The sequence below is a fragment of the Rattus norvegicus genome, chromosome 13 (assembly GCF_021556685.1).
Source record: "Rattus norvegicus strain SHRSP/BbbUtx chromosome 13, alternate assembly SHRSP_T2T, whole genome shotgun sequence".
Taxonomy (NCBI): Eukaryota; Metazoa; Chordata; class Mammalia; order Rodentia; family Muridae; genus Rattus; species Rattus norvegicus.
The window spans coordinates 82,397,912-82,412,500 of record NC_141546.1 but is presented as its reverse complement, the minus strand read 5'-3'; the positions used below and the strand labels follow the sequence as shown (position 1 = coordinate 82,412,500).

Genomic DNA, 14,589 nt, shown 5'->3' with positions numbered 1-14,589 from the left:
GGTTCTTACTCACTGGGGAACAGTGCTCACAGTAAGGAGGAAGGATTTGTAATCAGGCTAAGGATGGATTTTATCAACAGAGGACACAAAGTACTAGGAACCTCTACCCTAAGGAAGAGACAACGCTCAGAATTAAGGCACAAACAATGCTCAGGGTATTGGGGTTTTCAGGTGAATGCTAGATCCATAGACTAGGGAAGGATCACCAGGTTGTTAAGAAAACATCCACGCCAGTCGTTCAGGTGAATGGGTGTCAGTCATTTTCTTCCCTTGAAGACAAAGGGCTGCCTTATTTACCAGTTCTGGTTTTTCTAATGTTTTCTGTAAGCTGTGCCTCTTACACAAAGGCTATGAAGTAGAAAAGGCTTTATTTGATTTCCTACTCCAGCTTTCTAACCAGCTCTACTATGTCCCTTCTTCTTGCCTGTTGACAATACCTACAGAGATCTCAAAACAGCTCGTTTCTGTCACTGACGTGTCCAATCTCATCCAGAGCTCGTGGTCCATTCTATTCACCAAACACTCTCATTACCGTTGTTTCTCATTTGAGTCTTCCTTTCCTCTGCCCGCTGGAGAACTGGCTGTTTGAGGAAGTGAGCTACATTCATTTCCTGCAGTTGAGATAAAATGCTCTGGGTAGACCAACTCTAAGGAGAAGGGTTTGCTTGGCTACATCTTAGGTTGTAGCCTATCATTGTGAGGAAATCAAGCTAGGAACTTGAAGCAGCAGGTCACAGGACAGTCAAGAGCAAAGAGAATAAATGTATGCATGTCTGCTATTCAGCTCAGGACCCAGGGAATGGTGTTGCCCACAGTGGGCTAGGTCTTTCTACCCAATTAACATAATCAAGACAATCTCCCCCACAGACAGACCTATGGGGCAACCTGATCTAGACAATCCCTACTAAGACTCTCTTTCTCTTCCCAGGTGATTCTGATGAGACAGGCAGACTCCATGACTGGCTTCAAATGGGCAATTCAGGAGATTAGGCCTAAAAACTCAGGCTTCAGACAGCTAGTTAGAAAGTGCCCCGTCATCAGACACTCCCCCACCACCAGGCTTGAAGAACAATAGGTCAGCAGTTTCCAGACCGTCCCCACTCCTTAGAATGTCCTTAGAGACCGAGTAAGACAAAGCCCACCTACCCCGGAATTCCCCTACTATGCTTCATTTAAACCTGGCCGGCAAGTTCCCTTGTTTGTCCCTTTATCTTGGTAATGGGAGACCCCAGCATGCTGGTCTTCTGCAAAATAAAACACTCTTTGTGTTCATAGACTATCTGAGCTGAGGTGTCTTTCTTTGGCAAATCATGAACTGTTACATTAGAGGGCTGGTCCGGGATTTGCTGGAGGCCTCACCCACCCAAATAGTGGAGTGGGGTTTTTTGTTTGTTTGTTTTTTGGGTTTTGGGGGTTTTTGTTTTGTTTTGTTTTTGTCTTTTATCTTGTCCATACCTGTGTTTCTGTTTCGGGTTTAATTCTGCTTGGGATTTAATCTGGAGGCCAAGAGGGACAAAGCAGTCAACCAGCCAGGGGCAACAGAGAAGCTCCTGGTCCCCTACCAGAAGCCGGAGAACTAGTTCTCGCCTGGATTCTGAACTGGCCATGGATCTGTGGGCCTCCTGCGCTCAGGAAAGAAGGACCATCTGAGGCAGCCTTTTGATTTTGTTTTTGTTTTCCAGGGTAATCTCCTTCTGTGTCTGTCTATGTGTATTCTGTTTGTGCTTTTGTCCTCTACAAATTTTTCTTTAATTCCTAAGACTGGACAGGCACAAAGCACCCCACTGGGCGTGGTCCTGAACCATTTTAAGGACTTTCACGGAGTCACAGAAGACTCAGATCTGGTTGTTTGTCCCTGCAAACTAGCCATCTTTTATAGGAATGAATGGCCCACCTATGAAGTAGGATGGCCTGAGGAGGGGACTTTCCATCTCCCCATCATTGACAGGGTGAAGGTTCAGTTTATGAAGCTGGGGGCCACCCAGACCAAGTGCGATGGGCCTCGCCATTCCCCACCCTTCTTCCTCTAAAGGAAGGTCAGCCTCAGCCCCCTGGCTTGCTCCCCCTTTCTGCTCCCTGCGAGGCGGATCTCTGTCCCCCTCCTTATGTTCCTGCTCCTGCCCAGCCAGCACAGGAAGAAGGGGGTCAGCCTCTGACCCGAGCCCCCATCCTCCACATCCCAGAGAACTTCCCAGCTTCACAACAACACAACACACCCTCCAAGCAGTGCCAGTATCGTATTTATTATTTTCTTTTCCATTTGTTTGCTTTCCATGGCAAGTGAAAAAATAATTTAAACCAATTATATGTACAGAGGCTTGGCTACTCTTCCCAAGAACTGCCAGAAAGATCTCAGCCCCTTAAGTAGCAAAGAAGGGTCACCTTTAACAACCATACAAAACTCCACCTAGAAAAGTCTCATGTGTAGAAAGGTTGTAGTTATTACAAGCATCACATTTTGGGGACAGGAAGGGAAGTCAGAGTGGGAGACGGGGGACAGTGTGCAGGGTAGGGCGACACACACACCAGCCCAGGGGTCACTCTGGGTGAGGAAGCTACAGCCGAGGAGTTTCAGGTGATCTGCAGAGGGGTCTCCAACATCTCCATGAGGAAGGTGTCAATGGGGGTATCCCCAATGAGCTTGAAGAAGAAGAGGTGTTCCAGGCATTTCAATCCAATGGAGCGCAGAGCTGGGAGGCGCAGCAGAAGCTTGGCAAACCTGTAGGGAAGCCAAGGGGCATTGTTACCAGGGGATGGTAAGAAGAGACACGAGCTGTCAGTGGTGGAGAGTGTCTCATGGGTCTCCATCAAGCTTCAACAGAAACGCGGGGAAGCAGAGATAAGAGGAGTTTAAGGAGTGCAACCCTGGGAGCTTCTAGGAACGTCAGAAACCAGCTAGAGGGCTGGTTCGTGTTAAAAGAAGAACCGGGATCCCACAGCATGTTGGCAGTCTTGGAGTTTATGACATGTTCCAGAATAGCCCTCAGCACCCCCATCAATCATGGAACTGTACACTGACATTGCCTGCCTTGCCGGCCATTTCCCTGCACTCCTCGGGGTCTGCCAAGATTAGTAGTGGGGGCCTTAGGACGGGGAGTGACACATGAGGTGCGCTGTTCTCAGGACGGCTATCAGCACTAGATGAATAAAAGTGGGGACCTGCCTGTACCAGGCGTGACCATAGACACTGATTTTCCTCTCAGTCTAGCTTGTCTCTTTAGACTGTATGACCTCGGTCTGCTTTCAAAGACAAGTTTTCCGTTTCAATTAACCAGTCACCATGAAGTTCTACGACCAGCATCCGCCTCTGAGCTTCCTATTACGTTGGGATGAGGAAGGGGGAAAGACTAGTAGTTGACTTCTGAGAAGCCTGTCTGTTTCGGGAGAAAATACACTTACACTCATACGCACTGATCACACGTCCTCACACACACGGGCTGCTCCCATTAGTCTCACACATGCGCACAGTCTCTCCTTCATTCTCACCTCCTCCCTATTGCGGTTTGAGCATGGAATATATCCGGTAGGCTCATGTATATTTACGCTGGTCTCCAGCTGGTGGCGCTGTTTGGGAAGGTTGCGGAAATTTTGGGAGCTGGGGCCTCACTAAGTGAAATGAGTCACTAAGGGCAGGACTCTTTAGAGCCTGGCCCCTCTTTCATTTGCAATCTGCTTCCTGCGTGTAGTAGGATGTCACCACCTGCCTCCTGCTCCTGCACCAGGTTTCTCTGCCATGATAGACAGGGTCCCTCAGGAACCGTAAGCCAAGATAAATCCTTCTCCTCTAAGTTGCTTTTGTCAGAGCATTTTACCACAGCAACAAGAAAGACACCCCCAACATGGGCTGGCACACCTACCCCTCACTTACACATACACACTCACAAACGTGTGTGTGTGCATACACACATTTTTGCATATGCACATTCACACCCAGGCTGCCGTACATACACAGTCTCACGTGTGTGTGTGTGTGTGTGTGTGTGCGCGCGTGCGCGCGCACGCGCGTGCAAATATCCTTACTCTCACATGTAGACACACTCTAACATTTGTCCATACTTGCTATAATGGGGGTGTTCAGTATGAGTCCAGAGAAGGGAGAAGTAGCATGGGAAGAGTTGGGTGTCATTTGTATAGCCCATTATGTCCCTTGATTTGAAACATGCTTTGATTTGCATATGCAACTTCAGTTTTTCATTTTAAGAAAGTTTTGAATTGGAATGTCATTGTTCCTTGGAAATGTGCATACCTCTATATTCATGTCACATGATGTTTAAAAATACTGCATTAGGGCTGAGGAAATACCTCTGTCAGGAAACTGTTCACCACATAAGTGTAAAGACCCGAGGAAAAGACAGTAGAGTGTCTCTCGGGCTAACTAGGCAGCTGACCCTACATAGTCTATGAGTTCCAGACCAGTGAAACACCTCTATCTATCCATCTATCTGTCTGTCTATCTATCTATCTATCTATCTATCTATCTATCTATCTATCTATCTCTATCTCACACACACACATGTACATACACACATGTACATACACACATAGCCAGCACTTATGAAATGACATCTGAGATTAACTTCTAGCCTCTAAATGCACATGTATGCACACCTGGACAGACAAATGCACCTATGCCAGCATACACCCAAATAAGACAAAAATTATATATATATATATGTGTGTGTGTGTGTGTGTGTGTGTGTACATATATATGTATATATATAAAATAAATTGACACCAGACAAAGAGCCTTCCCTTTAAAATGCAAAGTTAGACTGAGATTAATTCTAGCACCCTGTAAAGCTGTCAATATTACACAGTCTCTACACACATATACTGTTGGCACTGGGTTTGAGAACAAGGCCAGGGCTAAAGGAATGAACCAGTGCATCAGAAGACTCTGTCCCTGCATTCCTGGCTGGTATATCAGGATCAAGATAGTCCCTTGATAGGGACTTACTGTGTGTGCAAGATGTGTGTGGGTTCTGTACCTGGCTTTGATTTCTGCTTCTAACTTTCTCAAACTTGGGCCCTACAGGGTGTACTGCTAAGTCCTATCCACAAAGTGGCAGCACTCCACTGTGGAAAAAAATGCCGTGACTGGGCAGTGCCAGCGTGCAAGACAGACCTACACCGAGTTAGTTACCTGTCTAACTAAGCCAAGTGATTCCTCTCAGGCACGGGCCCAACCTCCTGTGAGCTCAGACAGAAAGATCACCCCTTGTCCAAGGTATGCTGGAGACAGAAGACACCACCTCCCTAAATTGGAAGAAGAAAGCTGGCTTTTCTCCCCAGCATCTAGAGCCTCAGCTGGTTGAGACCCTGTGAGTTGAGATCCTTTGCGGGGGGGGGGGGGGGGTCGTCACATATCAGATATTTACATTATGATTCATAACAGTAGCAAAATTACAGTTATAAAGTAGCAACAAAATAGCTTTATGGTTGGGGTCACCACAACATTTGAAACTGTATTAAAGGGTCTCAGCATTAGGAAGGTTGAGAACCACTGGTTTAGAGGTAGCCGTGTTCTTGGCAGTCTCTTCCAGGAAAAGCATCAGTTCTAAAGTTTTTAAAGTGATATTTAGAGGGACTGGAGAGAAGGCTCAGAAGTTAAGCACTGAATGCTTTTCCAGAGGACATGGGCAACACATGGCAAGTTACAACTGTCTGCTACTCTCCTTTTTTTTTTTTTTTTTTTTTGGTTCTTTTTTTCGGAGCTGGGGACCGAACCCAGGGCCTTGCGCTTCCTAGGTAAGCGCTCTACCACTGAGCTAAATCCCCAGCCCCTGTCTGCTACTCTAAGATCTGACACCCTCAGACATACAGGCAAGCAAAACACCAAATGGACATAAAATAAAAAATAATTTTAAAAAGTGATATTTAGAAACAACCTAGATGCCAGCCACAGAACAATGACCAAGCACCTAAAATCATAGGCACATTGCAAAAATATAACAAAACCATGGGAAATGAATAATTTTTTTTTTGCTTTCAATAATCTAATTTTTTTAAAAATTCCTAGAATGGCCAAAGGAGGAAAATGCTACAAAGAATACAATCTCACCCCTGTAGATGCTATTTCTATGTGAGTACACATGGAACCACATGGACCCTGGAACAAACCATACCCAACGTATTTACAGTGAAATTTTATTACTCAATTTTAACAATTTTTTTCTAATAAAGCAGTCAATGCTGTTGTAATTTGGAAGAAAAAGAGTCGAGTTAGTCTGGGATGCGCTTTTATCTTAATGATTAGTAGCAAGCCCAGTGTCGGCTCCAGAAAGAAGACAGCACAGCGTACAGGAGAGGCAGGTCTAATAGTATCTGAGGGCTGGAAGCTTTGGTAGAAAACGCCCTGCTCAGAACTTCCTGTTAATGTGGTTTGACCGGGACTTATAATTGCCAAAGGCAGAGCCAAGTCACTTCCAATCACCAGAGCAGGGCCCTTTGGATCTCTCTATTGGCTAGTGAGGAACAGGCCATCAAATGGCCACTGAGTTCCACTGGTTTTTGTCTTCTTTGACATTCCTCAGCTGGCTAGACCGCAGGACTGTTTTGTTTAATCTCAGGATCGAGCCTCATCCACACAGGCCCTCTCTCCTCCCTGTTCCTCCTCCTCCCCTCCCCCCATCACCTAGGTGGCTCTGGGGCACAATGGAGTCACACAGAAGGAAGGAGCCTGGGTCTTTGGGTGCTGGTACGGAAGAGCTGCTTCTGTGTGCTGCGTGCCCACCAGACTGAAGACCGAGAAAGGAAGCTTTCACTGGGTTAAGTTACTGGCTTAGTTACTAGTTAACTGGGTCTGTTAACTTAACTTCTAATAACACAGTCATCTGATTACTAATTGACCTACCCACTTGATTTCTTCACAACCTCTGACAAAATACAGTTTAGTCTCTGCTGAACATTTGGTACATGTCAGTGTACAATCCTGGATAATCAGAAATTTGACTTCGCAGAGGAATAAGTCACTAGTGTGTGTCGGGAGAGGGTATGCCATTAATCGTAAAAACAGAATTAATGTCTTAGGCGGTCATCTGCTTCACTTGTTTCCTATGGGCTGTGTCGTTTTAGTCAGTTTGTAGAAAGGGTAAATCCTTTGCTTACCAGGCTTTGCAGAAAACTTTGTTTTGATCAAGTAGTAATACTACAGATGGTGCAACAAGGGCAGCCAGGCGGTTCCCTGGGGACCAGCATCTCTCAGCTCTCAGAGCCTGTCCTTTGTGCTCCATGAGAGACACCATGGGGTGGGGACTGTGAAAATCTGCTATCACTTCATAGAGCTGTGGGTTCTTGTCCCGTCTCCACCAGCAACCCAGCTTTGTGATCTCAATTAAGTGACTTGTCCTTTCTTGTCCTCTCTGTAACTTGCTGGAATGGAGATCACACTCCCATATCAATCCATTCATTTCCTTGTTCGTCCAGCATTTAAGGATGTGTATCCTGGTTTCCCCCCACCCCCATCTGCAAGAGAATCTCTTCCAGTACCCTGTATGCTTTCCTGAAACTGAAGATACGAACAAATCTGTACATAGATATAGAAAATGTCGGTACACACATACACATATAGACCAATGAAAAATTAAATTTATAAGTTAGACACACGGTAAGAGATAAACAGCAAGAACAAAACAAAACCATCATATCAACACACAGTAATTAAAAACTACTGAAAGGTCATTGATTCACTTCTGGAATTTCCCATTTAATGTTGATGTTTTCCAACTATGTTTGACTGCTGGTAACAAAGGAGCAAAAAAGCAAACCCACAGGCTGATTGGGCAAGATGCTATTCTATCTGCAGCCACTGCTTTAAGCATTAATGAAAGCTTGGGGTGAATGTTGACCTGGACAGACACGGCCTTGACCTCACTGAGGCTTTAATCTTATGGTGCTGATGTCAGCCCAGTAAGGAGGTGCTCAGTCAATGGGGGTGGGGAGTTGTGCTGCTGGTAACATTGCGTCCCCTCATCTTTCTCACCTGCCAGGCTGTTCTGGATACTTCTGCTTGGTATAGGCCTCGAGGGTGGCATAAACCTTCTCTCGAAGAGTCTCCACCTCCGAGGGGTTGGACAAACCCTTGGCATCTGCAGAGAGCAATGGATTTAATTTCTGGTTAATGCCCCAGCAGGACACCCTCCTCCAGACAGGGTCATACTGGCTACCTCCCTTAGAGTTAGGACAGACACATGGACCTCGTGCATGGGGACAACTGGGAAGTAAGCAGATCACTGTGCCAGATGGATGTCCATTCTGTATATAATTTCCCTAACAAACTCTCAGTCTGAAGGATTTTAAATTGTTAATAGTGAAGCAAACCATCTGCTGACTTAAGGAGAGGTTCATTTTATCCAGGCCTGTCCCAAAAAGCAATATTCATGCCCTCACCAGATACGTTCTACACGTCAAGCATGGCTAAGTGTTGAGATGGAGCATGAAGGCAAAACCTACACATGGCCTGCGTCATAGCTACACCAATCTTGGACCAAAGGGGACACGTATGTCACGTCAAAGTACAGACGACTGTCATATACACAGCAGCGTTTGATGAAGCTAGTCACTTCCTCCTCTTAAGGTGCTTTGTCCCTGGACCTCCAAGATGCCTCTCCCTTGGCACTGACCACATGTTAGGTTCCTTTGACAGTTCTTCTTTCTCCCACCAGCTTGTGAGATTCTCAGCCCCAGCTCTTTTTGCTGTCTTTGCTCACAAGCAATGTCCCATCAGGTTCATGGCTGCCTCCCAATTCAGGCTGAGAATGCAGCTCTTACCTATGTATCTTTGGTCCTGGCTTCTCTTGGAGGTCTACTGTCCATCCCCAAGTTCAATATCCAAAAATAACATCCTGGCCATAACCCACTCACCCTTAGAACATGCTGCCCCTAGAGTTTTACCGATGCCAAGTGAATGGGAGTTCCGCGTCTGCAATAGTTTGGGGGAATGAGCCACTCCTGAGACATATATGACTCTGGTCATTCTTCCATACCCTACGCCCCGTTCACTGAAAGATCTCATCTCCCTCAGCTGCCCCCACCCAGTGGAACTCCACACCCAGTTAAAATACTTTCAGGATGGCTCTGCAGAGGAGAGGCAATAAAGAGAAGGCTCGGTACTCCGATAGGTTCTGGGCTCAGACCGCCCTGACTCTGCTGAGCTTGGAGGTGGGGAGGGGCAGAGCAAATGAGAGCCCCAGAGGTCAACCTCAAGAGAGAGAGCTGGCCCCACGCCGTGGCTGGAGTCTGAGGGACGTCACCTGGATTGAACAGCACAATGGCGCGCAGGCACCCGAGCTCCGACTTATCCATCCGCATGTCCTTCATCTTGGACACCAGCTCTGTGAGGACTCTGCTTCACAGGAAGCAAGGACAGGGAGGGAGAAAAGGGCTGAGTTCAGGATCATGGACCAACGAAATACATCCCGCCAGTACCTGTGATGGCCCTGTTCAGGTTTTAGACGCTGCCGTGGGCATTCGGATGCGGGGGCGAAGGCGATGAAGTCCCTCGTCCTGAGGATTACAGTGGAGAGGGAGGAATGGTGTGGAAGTGACCGACTACAGGGCTAAGACCAGTGAATAAAAACTGCCTCTGGGGCTCACCAGGGTGGATGCCATGGCCTCCCAGCTGGGAGCAGAAGAGCGTCTTGAATGAGTTGCAAATGAGAAATGCAGCAGGGGAAGCACTGTACATGTGGACGAACCCAGGGAAGGCAGCCCAGGGAAAAGGACAAACACCTCCAGGAACCATGAGAGTGCTTGAGTACATCATGGAAAGGAACAAGGAGGAAGTCCACCCATCTGAACCGAGCACGCATAACCCTCAAGAAAAGACTATTTATGCTGGAACCCCGGGTCCTGGAACCCGATAGGGAGACTTTCTCGATATCAGCAGCTCATTCCTTTAGCCCCAAGTCACCAATCTGCTTATTACTTTAATTATTTTTACTTACTATATATCATATGTCATATTACATGTATCCCTTATATTACTGTTTACTTCATTTTTAAGCATGCTTTGTATTATATATACACTTTATATTATATTTAGATTTTATTTATTTTTAAATGTACTTTAGTATATTTAGGAGAGTGAATCTCTGTCATAGTGTTGTTTTCTGACTGAACTCGCTCCTGCTGTAGCACAGAGATCTGGGTTCCAGAGAGAAAGAGTCCAAGATATTGTTAGCCCAAAACACTGAGCCTCTTAAAGATGGATCTGGACCCCTTCTCCATCCCTGACCCCTAAGATACACTGTCCATGGACCCCATGCAGCTTTACTAGCTGGTGCCAGAGCTCCGCCCATCTAGAAAGCATGATGGCACCAGGTCCTTCCACCTGCCAGGCATCGATGCTGGCCTGTGACTTGCTCTGTTTTATTACCATCACCTTTGCCAAACTCCCTCCTCCAGTCTCCAGGTTTATATTTCCATGCGTTCAATCTGCTCTGGAAACTGGGTTCACACCTGTAATCCCAGCACTCGGGAGGCTGAAGCAGAAAGATTATCACCAGCTTGAGACTAGCTGGAACTATAGAATGAGACACTGGTTCTACGTACACAAAGGCCCCCGTGATTCTGATATAGCCATGTGCACCTGTTTGGCCTGCCCACTGCATATCAGAATTACACAGAGGGAGAGGGGGAAGAAGAGAAGAGACAGAGACGAGTGTATACACGCGTGTGCATGTGCACAGTGGGTGTAAATCCTGGAAACAGAAGGGAGTCACAACCTGTCAAAGATGGAGCCGACGCCCGCGCTGTGAGCGCTGCTCCTGTGGACGTGGAGGCCTGTGGCCAGCAGGATGCCATCCTGGACAGAAACCGAGCGGTGGGAGAAGGAGGCAATCAGCAATTCATTCCACCCTGTGAGCACAGAGAGGAGACCTTGTGGGGACAGCAACCGCATTCCTACCTCCTGGATAGCCGTGCAATGCACGGCTTACATCCCAGGTCATGAAAGCAGAAAGGAAAATCCTGGGAGGTTACGGCCCAGCCCAAGGTGACACAGGTAATTAGTGACAAAAGAAAGGATACAGCTCGGGTTTCCTGATTCTGTGGCTCTGAACGTGCCCCTGCAGTGTCTTTGAAGCAGCCTAGAAGGACAGCTTGAGAACCAATGAATAGGAACCATCCCTTTACCAGCAATAGTCACTGTTAGGAGGATGGATGGATACAGTGGCTATCTTATAATCTCCGCCCCAGGACCAGACAACCTAGCTGTCCCTCTTTGGTGTGACCTATAACAATGGCACACTATGTAGCTTTCAGTGGACACCCAGTGATCGCTCATGCAAGTGGAGTGGATGGCTTCCTGGTGCTCAGCCACTCCTCATGAAATCTCCCTGATGGCTCTGTGTCAAAGAGGAGCCACGGCAGATGTCAACAGACTGACGTGTCCTTGATATGAGAGACAGAACTGTAGCACAAAGAATCTTAAAATGGAGAAGCCATGAGCTCCAGATAACATAGGCCTAGGCAGAAATTTCTAGCTTTCTTTGTGCGTGCATGCATGTGTGAGCATGCCTCTGTGTGTGTGTGTGTGTGTGTGTGTGTGTGAGTGTGTGTGTGTGCATGTGTGAACATGCCTCTGTGTGTGTGTGTGTGTGTGTGCATGTGCATGCGTGCACACATGTGCATGTGCAGGTGTGGAGGCCAGAGGATACTTCTTCTCTCTTCTTCTCAGGTCTGAGGGTCCCTCCCTGAACCTATAGATTGCTCTTTTTCATCGAGGTTGGCTGGACCACAGACCATCAAAAACCTCCTGTCTCCATGCCACTCCTAACCCCAAGAGCTTGGGTGACACAACCTCACCCAGCTTTTCTGTTCACACACATTGCGGATCCTATCTCAGTTCCTTACACTCGTACAGCAAACATTTTTACCCACCCTGCCATCTCCCCAGCCCCCCAACCTCCAGCTTTCTTATTTCACCTTGGAACTAGAAACATCTGTTTGTTTGTCTTATCATAGTTATAAGACCCTGCTTCGAATTATCACCAACGAAGTGATCTGTGTGCCTTTAAAATTAAATTAAACGTAAATTACAAAACTACAGAAATATTTGCATGGTGGTGGGAGGAGCCCTACTTCCTCCATGAATGGGGTTTCATTTGGGAATGAAAGTCCTGGGGGAGGACCATTTAAATTTACACGTCAGCAAAGGACCTATAATAAAGTCCAGGCCCAGTGGCGCTCACCTTCAATCTCAGTGCTTGCAAGGCAAAGGCAGATGCATCTCTGTGAGTTTGGGTCCAGCCTGGTCTACACAGTGAACTCAAGGAAAACACAGCAATTGCAAGTTGTTCCCCTGAAGGTCCCACGGGTCATTTCAAAGTAGCAGTCTAGAGGACTGTCTCAGGACAAGAGGAATCCCAGTGTCTTACCTGCCCGGAGCAGAATGACCTGGTCCTCCAAGGTGAGGTCTGAGAAGTGGGGGATGCGTTTGGCCCACTCAACAAGGGTGAAGAGCTGCTTATCCGCAGCGTGGCATATATTGGTGACAGGGTCATTTGTCTGGAAAAGGAACAGCTTTCTGTGAGGTCCTCTCAATTCCCCTCTGTCACCTCTAGTCCCAACCGAGAAACTGAAGCTGGAAGGAAATCTAAGATGGCGTACCGAGCTCTCCACACTCATGTCGCCGTAGGATTCGGTCTTTGGTTCCACAGCAAGCTCAGCTTCTAGAATCCTCTCCACCGGCATGTCTTCATGGCCAGTACTGGCACATTCTGCCTCACTCTCTGCTCGCTCCCGGCTCCTCTGCCTTTCTTCTTGCACAGCTGACATGGGGTGAGACCCACAGACGTTACAGAGTGTCAAGGACCAGTGTGGGGCAGTTACCTACCTAAGCCTAGAGTTGCTCCCACATAAAATGAGACTCACCATGGTATCGAACCAGGGGCACTATAATGCTGTCAGACCGACAGAATGTTGAGGCAGAGATGGGGTCTCTAGTTATACTGTTTCCAATGCGTTGCCAAGGCCCTCTTAATCTTGCTATTTTTGACTCAATCCCACCTTTCTTTGAAGGAGCTAACATCTCCTCCCTATCCCCTGTGTCTGTTATCCTTCTTAGACTGATGCCTCTGATAGGCTGTGAGCAATGCAACAGTTAAGAAGCAAGCCCATTACTGTAAAAACTCTCCTGTCAGATCCCATGCATCTGCCCTGGCATTCACGTCCCATTAGGTAGGCCCCCCATGTGCAACAGCCGGAACACAACATCACCTGATCCGACTTGTCAGGGGAAATCTTCCGGGAGCCAGCTGTGGGGATTTAGTAAGTGAAGGGGTGGAGGGATGTCACCTAGAAGACATTTCAGAATGTGCACTGATTTCATGGGTGGGGGAGGGCACCCAGGCAAAGCTGTTGGCTGGAGCTCCCACCGCCTTCCCCAAACTTGGGATTTTCATCCCAGACGGCTCTACATCTCGGAACCTCGGGTCCATGCATCAGGATGCGGCACAGACCTCATACTCCAACACTGCCCTCTTCAGAAGAGCTTTGGTTGGGTTCTTTTCTACCTGTCTAGAAGGCCGCTCGTTCTAATTTAGTTCCAGCATCAATGGGCAGAATTCAATACGGGAAGAGAGTTTGCATCCCCCAAAGAGCAAATCCCGCTCTAACTTGGTAAAGCCCTGTCAGAGGTAGCCTCTCCTCCGGGACTCTCCTCTCTGCTCCCAGCCCACTGGCTGAGGAGCCCCTATCCTCTTACCAGACACAGAGGCTGACTGAAGATCTGGAGCTGGGTGCTGCACACTGAATCTCTCTTGAGACCAATTTCTCAAGGCCAAACAAAGAAGAGGCCTCAAAACTACCACTAATACTCTGTACCACATAGAGATGGTGTTACGGGGCCCAGAGAGACAGAAAGAGTAGAGAGAGGAAGGAGAAAAGGAAAAGGGAAGAAAGATAAGGAAACGAGGGGGTAAGATGAAGAAGCAGATAGAGCAGAGGGGAGAAAAGGTGAGAAGAGAGAGCAACGGACTTCAGATCCAAAGAGATCTTTTTCCGAATATGTCTGCACCACATGCACGCAGATGCCTGAGGATCTATCAGTCAGAATTGGTTTCCTTGTCCATGGGGCTGAAATGGCAATAACTGAGATGGGTTTGTAGGAATTACAAAACAACTTTCATGGAATATTTCTTTCTCCTTTCCCAGTGTCTTCCTGACCTGTAGGCTTGTGTCTCTCCCCTCGTCTTCCTACCTGGCCCTCCCACCTCTCTCCTCTCCTCTCCTCTCCTCTCCTCTCCTCTCCTCTCCTCTCCTCTCCTCTCCTCTCCTCTCCTCTCCTCTCCTCTCCTCCCCCCTCCTCTCTCTCTCTCATTTTTTTTCAGTTCACTCATCAGTGTCTGTTCAGTGACAACCATGAGAACTATGGCGCGTATTTGTCTCTCAGTTGTATTTTTCCGTGCTCTTTCACCTTTCTTTAAGAAATCAATGAATTTCTCCATTTGTCCTGACTTCAAACAAAAACAGTAACAAAGCAGGAGAAGCAAGCTGAGTCACGTTCTTCCTAGGATCCTCAGTCAACTCTCCGAATGGACTTGGAACACTCGGAGAAAGTGACCTTGACGCTTCAAGGGGAAGCCTTGG

At 47.5% G+C, this 14,589-nt stretch overlaps 1 protein-coding gene across 4 annotated transcripts in view; it reads right to left on the bottom strand.

Moving 5' to 3' along the window:
* Positions 1-2,222: 2,222 nt before the first annotated feature.
* The window catches only part of Rxrg (retinoid X receptor gamma), a 41,728-nt gene continuing 29,361 nt past the window's right edge, over positions 2,223-14,589 (bottom strand). For 2 of the 4 annotated variants that reach the window (XM_087581773.1, XM_087581774.1), the window contains 6 exons: positions 12,610-12,770; positions 12,378-12,507; positions 10,725-10,857; positions 9,252-9,346; positions 7,982-8,087; positions 2,223-2,719 (listed from right to left, as the gene is read on the bottom strand). In XM_087581773.1, coding sequence (XP_087437899.1) covers positions 2,572-2,719; positions 7,982-8,087; positions 9,252-9,346; positions 10,725-10,857; positions 12,378-12,507; positions 12,610-12,770 — 773 coding nt within the window. In that variant the 3' untranslated portion in view covers positions 2,223-2,571. The remainder of the gene's footprint in view (positions 2,720-7,981; positions 8,088-9,251; positions 9,347-10,724; positions 10,858-12,377; positions 12,508-12,609; positions 12,771-14,589) is intronic. The other 2 variants (XM_087581775.1, NM_031765.1) reach the window with 2 other exon arrangements.